Raw genomic sequence first — 8,526 nt, forward strand, 5'->3', positions numbered from 1 at the left:
CATTTAAGGCTTGAAGTGCAAGCGAGAGCGCGGAACGAGCGACAAAGAGGCACAATCGGCCTCCGCGTTCGGCAGCGTTCGACATCTGTCTCTCTCCTACTTGAGTGAGCGATGCGTCCGCGTGGACAGCTGCTATACAATAATACATTTCCATTTACCTCCTTCTCTATATCCATACAAAATATCTATCAAACAAATAAAATTAAAATTTTCTTTTGAAAAATGAAACCATTCCATCAGTATTTTCTTATAAGGTTGTCATGTTCAACTATCGTCAGTAAACCGACTTTACCGACAACCGATTGTTTTTAACATTGTCTTTAATTGGGAAGGGGGCAAAGCAGAGTACTGCCCATCCTACAAAATTTCATTCCTGCAAATTCTCAAACATCAAAATAGACAGTCTAGGCGATTACATGACCGGCTACCTCCACTGTCCCCCCCCACCCCAGGAAAGCTTTCCAGCTACTAGACAAATTTCTGACAAAGAAGTTATACTGTTCATTATAAATGACTCATTTTCCTGTTTGTCAAATATGGCAGGATCTTTAATAAGTTTAATAGAAAAAGTTTATTATGAGGGAATAATCGTCGAAATGTGGAAAATTGACAGGAATAATATAAAGTTATGTATTAAAAGACTGGATAGAACTTTTCAACTTTCCGATTTTGCTATGAGGTGACGACTGTTCTTTTAAAATGAGCTTTCCGGAAAAGACTTGGGCTCAGAATAGGTTAAGAATGGAAAACTTAAAATAATGAATTTCTTGACAGGATTATTTAACAACTACGTACATTCAGAATCGTATTTACTTACGACTTTGTCCTTGCGAAACTATTTCTCATTGTTTATAATAAATGCAATTGTTGTAAATAAAAAAGCAGCCCAGATCACTCTTGACATCTTTCTCTTGATGCTTGCAAATTTCAATTGAAAAATAAATGTCATGTACAAGCAAATACAATATATTGATTATTATTATCGACCGCTCTTGGGTATGCCCGAAGGCAGGGACCGACCGATGTTCGGTAATATTTGTACGAAAGACTAAATTATACCCTGAGTGACGCATATTTGCCTGCTTATCAAAAGGAGTTCCGAAATTCTCGAGAAGATCGATGTCTGTTTGGAAGAAGTCGATGATAATATACATAAATATGATAATTGTTAACTTGTGAAATTGCTGTTAATTTAAAATTAATGGACAAGTAAGTTAATCTTGGTTTTGAGCATACTCTACATTTGATTTAAAAGTAAGTACAATAGTAAAAACCAAAACGGGAAATTGAAATGGAACTTGTAATCCATCTGCATCATGAGTTAGTAAAAGGCCAAAAAAAGCGAGCGTATCTCTGAGACTACATAAATAATTACGTATCTGCACAGTTCCCCGAAACGAACTAACGGATAGTCGCTAAAACGAAAACGGTTTAAACAAGTAGAATTGTAATGTTTGTTTTGTTTACCCTTCTCAAATGTTTCAATTTCGACTTGAAACAAGGTGATTTACAGTAGGTAAACAGGAAGAAATTTTGCAAACTAGGTATCTACTCATTTTCGGAGAAATAGTAATTTGAGTCAAAACAGTAAACCGAAGGTAGAAACTCTAGACATCGTACGTATGTTTAATTCAAATTTGAATCAAGGAAACTTTCGAAAATGAGAAGAGCTACAGTAATTACAGAATTTTGTAATGTTTTTACTTTCGATTTTGCGTTGAATCATTATCAACTTTCATTATTAAAGACATTACGTCACAAAAGAAGGGCATTATCCTTGGAGGTGTTTCCCCTAGACAAAAATTTTCAGTCTCTCTCCAGTCTCTCAGAGTCCTTCAGCGTCTCTGAGAGTGTCTCTCACAGTCTTTCACAGTTTCACAGTTATTGCTTAGGTGTTTTTATGGATCTCTTACAGTCTCTGTATGAGAGACTCGAACGATAAAATTGTTAATTCAGAGATTCGAGTCTCTCGTTCAGAGACTGGATACGAAATTAGGATCTCTCTATGAGCGACTCGAGTCTCTCGTTCAGAGACGCTAAACAGTTTTTTTGACAGTCTATCTCAGCGACACCAGAGAGACTCTATGAGAGACGGAGACTCGAGTCTCGCTTTCAGAGTCTCTGAGAGACTGAACATTTTTATTTCGGGTCGTATCGAGCATAATTACAAAACCATCTGTTTTAATAAAATCCTTGTTTAAAGCGTCGCATAATTTAGATGTCATGTGAAAATTAGTTGGTACACGAAAAATCATTGCAAAATTTAGGGGTTGAATTCTAAAAAATCCTTTCCTTGGTGTTCCCCCACTGTGTAAAAGGAACATCTATGGGCCTACAGAAATGTAGACTTCGGTATAATTAATACCATTAAACAATGGTTCATAACCATGAAGCCCTAAACATTCTTAAAATTGAAATTTTTCAACAAAAGATATGCATTAAAACCGACGTAGGGTACTTGTTGCTACCTATAGCCGATATGCAGTAATCCTGTCTTTTTTTTTGTTACAGTCGTGGGTCAAAAATGAAGGTAACGTATTAAACAATTTTATAGTAGCTCCTGCAACCCGAATGGCTCATAAAAAAGGATATAAATTGTCCATTACTAAAGTACCTATAGGATGAGAGCATTCCAATGAACGCCCTGCAATACTCGGTGACCTAGAATCCTGCACGAGTGCATTTTGTATCGATCATGCATTTATGATGGAAATGAACGAAAGGCGCTTCGGCACACAACCTCCTTGGATTCGTTTTTATTATACTTATACTTCTTGTTCGTGGAAAACGTAAACAAAAAGGAAGTTTTCTTTCAGTTTGTGCCACAGAAAACGGTGACGTAAAAATAGATTGCCTTTCCCACAGTGCAAATAACGCAAGACCAATAACCACGCGTTTAGCGGTTTGGACGTTTAATTTCCTACAAGATTTTCCTCATTTTTAAACGTAAAGCTCGTTTTTATGGATTCAAAGCATTTTTATTAATACTCAGTTGGAGCCTGATGCCTGAAGATGGAAATTTTCCTTTTATGTATTTTTGTATGTCAGTATTTAAAATTATTGACTTCCATAGTGCTCTTTATTCTCTTACTCTTGACTTACATTGTTATTCAAAAATTCTTATTTATCTCAATTGTGTGTAGTCGATACCTTAAGATTAAGACGTTTCTTTGTAATTAGTTAATTCGTTTGTTGAAAAGAGAGGTAACAGTATAAAGAGAACGCTAAATAAGAGTTCAGAGTTCCTTATTTATTGCTGTTTCGATTCTGTAATTTTTAAAATGAATTAAGAAGTAAAATTATCGATTCGACGATTTTGACGTGATGCTCAAAGTTATTATCAATAAAACACACTGGCGATTCATTCCACATTAATAAAACACAATGGCAGATTCAATTTTAAATTCAGCTGACAGCTGATAATTTATCAAAGGCCTACGGTATCATTTAATTATAATCAGAAATCTTGTTCATTAAATAACAGTAATTATTATCCATCGGCGCACAGGTGAAACTCCAACCTTGGCTGTAAGTGGATATGATTGTATATTGCGAACAAATTGACAAGATAATAATAACTTTCAGAAGTAAAACCTGGGAGAGAGCGATTCGCTAACAAGAACGTGGAGAACTGTAGACTAATAAAAAGTAAACTTTTTCGACGCCATAACAACTTCTCAGAAAATAAGATCAACCAACAGACGCATTTTTTGTCAATCCGTAATAAGATTATTAATACAAGTAAATTTTTACAACCTTAGATGTTTGAAAAAAAGTAGGGAAAGAGTGGAGACGAAAAATTAGAAGAAGTGACCGACTTTAGGTATTTACAAAGTCAGATAAGTCAGGGCGGAAGGAGTAGTAGGGATATAAAGCAGAGGATAAGCGCAGAGTCGAGTCGCCTTCAATAAAAAGGAGTCACTTTTATGCTTGCGAGCGGTTAATTTAGAAATTCGAAAAAGATTGTTAGAGGTGTATGTTTGAAACGCGACGCTGTACGGGTGTGAAACATGGACGGTGGGCGCAGTGGAAACGAAAAGGTTAGAAGCGTTCGAAGTGTGGTGTTACAGGCGTATGATGAGGATACCGTGGATAGAGAAGGTTAGAAATGAATAGGTTTTAGAAAGAATAGGAGAACAGAGGGCTCTATGGAAGTCAATAAGAAACAGGCGAGATAGGTTAGTAGGACACTTTCTCATGCATGAAGGTCTAGTCAAAGACATATCAGGCAGAAACAGGAGTTAGGAAGATTAGAGGTAGATCTAGATTAGATTTCTGTTCGTAAATAGTTTAAAAACGTGGGATGTCCTAGTTTTGGGGAAATGGGAAGATTAGCTGAAGACAGGAAGGAGTGGAGGTGCGTGTCCAACCAGTCTTAGGACTGACGACCTTATGAAGATGATGATGAGATGTTTCCACTTACAAGGTATAACTANTTTCTGTAACGTGTCTAGTAGGTACGTATGGTTCAGTTCGACAATTGGACATTATTATGTTATGTTATTATTATAGTAATTCTACAGATTTCACTCTCATCAAACGCTACCAGCACGTAGCAGGCAGACAAATACCGAACGGCTTGGCCTAGAGGTTTAGACCAGAGCCGGAATTGACTGGGTGTCCAACCCAATCGAGAGGGTGCCCGAGGACCCCCCCTTGTTGCGCCCCTGCAAAGCAGTAAGTTCGGTACTTGTTTCAAGGTTTTTGCGATATATCTGCCTGTTAAATGCCGTTTCGGACTGCTATGCCAGAGCCGGGCAAACTTTAACTTCGTAACCTGAGGTTAGTTTGGGTCACTTCATACCCTTCAATGAGTACGAGAGAGTAAGCACTCCCATATCAAGCCCTTTCATCCCGTAGACGAGCGAAGCCTCTCTCGCAACTTAAATAACACCTACGAAAATATTCTAATGATCGTTCCGCAGCTCAGGGGTTGCATACCGGACTCCGTTCGCCATACTATTGGGTTCGGGTAAGGAAGAGGCGACTCGCTTACGGAATGGAAGGAATAAGAAAAGAAAAGAATCATCTCACTCGTACTCGCAGGAGCAATGAGGAGCTCCTTGGCTATACCTGAGGAGCACCTAGCACCGAGTTTGCTCTGCTCTGGTTCAGACCATTGCTTAGCATTCGGGAGGACGCCGGTTCGATTCCTGGTCCGTCTGCATTGGTCCAAGTTATTCTGTGGTTTCCTTGGATCACTTAGACAAATGCTGGGACAGTAATATTCCACAGATAATCTTCCATTCATTCTCTTCTGTCTTCATTTCGTCCGTCTCGTTTTTCTAACCCTAACCACTACTCACCCATCCCCACGATTCCTGAAAGGAGGCTGAAGAGGGCCTTCCGCCCTACCTTCAGGCGTAGTCCGGAGGGCTGGCCCCCAACCAGGATTAGTGACAGGTGAGAATGAAACACTCAAGTTTTTGCATTTTAGGCAGACAAATGGACATCGCAACCCATGTCTGACGGTTTTGACGAATCATTGACCACCATTAAAGTAAAATGGTACATACTTATTAATGTAGAGCACTTTGTAGACAAAAAGTAAAAATGACGAATGGTTAAAAAAATTTACAATTGCATTCCCAACGGAATCTTCGCAACTATTATCCATCAAATATATTGTTGTGTCGCTTATTGTATACTATCATGTAGTAAGGTCTCCTTTCAGCACATCTCCGAGGACGTTACCCGACTTTATGAACAGTCAAGCATCCGCATACTACGTAGAAATCACTCCCTCGGGGCTTCACTCGGTCGCACATATACATACACACAACAAAGAGCGAATCCACAACTGTAAGGAAAGTTGTACGGTGCCCAGGAGCATTGGAAAATTTACTTTGCTATATCTGCAGCGTAGCGTCGTATTTGTATGTATCATATACAGTAACGTTCTACTGTGAGTTTTTCTGTATGTTTATGCCGCACTTCGTTGCGCGCAGATAAAACGGTCACTTTTTGGTTAAAGATTATCGAAAAACTGCAAAGCAAGCGTGAAATACTATAAAGGCAAGCGATTTAGATGATTAATAACTATGGTTTTTCAAATATTAATGTGAAAATGCATTTTCCCTTTACATCAACTATGAATTACCTCATGTTGATATCAGCATCATAAGGTCGTCAGTCCTAAGACTGGTTGGATACGCACCTCCACTCTTTCCTATCCTCAGCTAAATTTCGCATTTTCCTAAAACTAGAACAATCCGTGTCCTTAGAAAATACCACAAATGACGCGGAAAACGCCATCTGTAGTACGATGCTACTAAAACGCGCTGTTAAGACAGCAGGTAAAAGTTGGTCTGTGTTCTGTCGGAGCTGTCTGCGACGCGCTGATGAGATCCAAAAAGATCGAAATCGCGACCCGCGCCTGGCAGTTTCGACAGAATACAGACCACTTCGAATTATTTTATTCAATCCATATCCGTAACTATTTGCGAACACTAATCTAATTATGTCTAACCTTTACCCCTCCTAATTTCATTTTCTGCCTCTAATACGCCTCTGACTAGACTTTCATGCCTGAGAAGGTGTCCTACCAACCTATCCCGTCTATTTCTTATTGACTTCCGTAGAGTCCTCTGTTCTCCTATTCTTTTTAATATTTTTAAATTTGTTGCTTTCGTCATACCTTTGCCGGGAATTGAACCCGGAACTTTTGGTTTTACAAACCACTGATCTGACCACTGATCTACGAGAGATGACAACAGCAACAACTACAAACTGTACTCAAAGGTCTCAAATCTGTCTAACTAATGTAATGTAACTATGGTTTTGTAAACTTTCGTTTCATTTCATCATCAATATTGACGTTTTTGAGTAATAGTACGAGTGTAACTTTGATTCTTGACTCATTCTACTGAGTTTTCCTTTCATGCCAGAAGAAATGTTCTATAGTTCTCTTCCGTTCATCCGTGAGAAAGCAAATGTTGCTTCTCTTACATATAAACTTATTTAGGTCACTTATTTTATGTGTAATACCCATTTATTACCCGCATTATTATTTACATGTGTTAAACAACCAATTTTTGATCCCATAAATTATTACTTAAACTTACCATTGTGTTTAAACTTATGCGAGCCACCGTAGCTTAACAGGGTCACTAAAACAAAAAAAAAAAAAGAAATAATCAATAATGTTTTATTAATAATTTAAATCAAAGAAGTGCTAAGACAGAAAAAAAATATTTATTTGAAGCCATATGCAGCAGTTCTCAGGCTTTTCAGGCAGAATCGCTTAACTTGTAAATTGATATTGATTTTGATTATTATTTTCATTTCACCTATCAAAGTATGTTGCTATATATATATCTTGAGTTTTCCCAGAGTTAATGTATTGAGTTGTGAAATATTCCGACAGTTTTTACTAGAAACTGATTCGAGTGAAGCTAGGGCGATATCCTATTTCCTTTTCAGTCGGCAGTTGAATATAAGTGATTGATTGTGCTGTTCTGAGAACTGTATCTTTGTTCGGTTACCTTCACAGAAAAAAACCTTTAAATGTGTATTATATAAACTACTTTTCTTGAATTTTAAGGATTTAGTTTGTACAAAAACTAAAGATTAACTAAATCTACTTTCGCTTTTTGGTGAATATGGTCAAAAACGTAGATCATTTGTCAGATACTTTCAAGAACATTTCAGTTTATTTAAAAATCTATAAAATTTAATTTAGGGTTTGAGCATTTGAAACCTCCACTTAACATATAAAATTGAGGGTTTGCCGCAGATTAGTTATTCAAAACAATTTTAGTTACTTCTTCTTACTTTTTTCAAAAATAATTTTTAAATCACATAATAGGATTTTCAATTGCCATCTCTTTATTTTCTTTTAATTAAAAAATACAAGCTGGAACATTGTTTTCCCAAATGTAGAAATTCAACGTTGTAGGAGGTAAGTGGGTGGAGTAGTAATGAGTTCTGTAGTTTACTTACTAAAATTTAAACATTCAAAATGAGAGGTTTTAATCATCAGGAATATAATTAAAGGTAAGAACGAGATTGAAAGGAAGTAATAACTACGAAATAACAGTTTTAATACTAATTTTCGTAATGACTGTTTAGGGCATTAATTAAAATAGCAATTAACCTCTTTTTAATAATTTCATTTTCTCCCTGTAACGTTCATAAAACTGACAAAACAAACATTAACGAGCTCATTTTATGAAAACGACTGCTTACTGAGTTGTTATTTTTAAATGAATAGAACCGAAAAGCACTAAGGGTAGATAAAATAATACGGAATTTATGCAGAAGGTATTTTAAACATTTCATTTCAATTTTGCCTAGAAAACTGATTATTAAAAGTCATCATAAGGTCGTCAGTCCTAAGACTGGTTGGACACGTACCTCCACTCTTTCCTATCCTGAGCTAATCTTCGCATTTCCTTAAAACTATATAGAACAGCCCACATCCTTAACTATTTGCGAACAGTAATCTAATCTAGGTCTACCTCTACCGCTCCTAACTCCTGTTTCTGCCTCTAATATGTCTCTGACTAGACCTTCATGCCTGAGAAG

The 8,526-nt window shown here is 37.0% G+C and overlaps 1 protein-coding gene across 1 annotated transcript in view; it reads right to left on the reverse strand.

Moving 5' to 3' along the window:
• Nucleotides 1-8,526, reverse strand: part of LOC108732402 (synaptogenesis protein syg-2) — a 194,278-nt gene that overhangs the window by 99,720 nt on the left and 86,032 nt on the right. The window contains exon 2 of the mRNA XM_025979419.1: nt 7,065-7,109. Coding sequence (XP_025835204.1) covers nt 7,065-7,109 — 45 coding nt within the window. The remainder of the gene's footprint in view (nt 1-7,064; nt 7,110-8,526) is intronic.

Source organism: Agrilus planipennis, unplaced genomic scaffold (assembly GCF_000699045.2).
Source record: "Agrilus planipennis isolate EAB-ADULT unplaced genomic scaffold, Apla_2.0 scaffold73, whole genome shotgun sequence".
NCBI classification, from domain to species: domain Eukaryota; kingdom Metazoa; phylum Arthropoda; class Insecta; order Coleoptera; family Buprestidae; genus Agrilus; species Agrilus planipennis.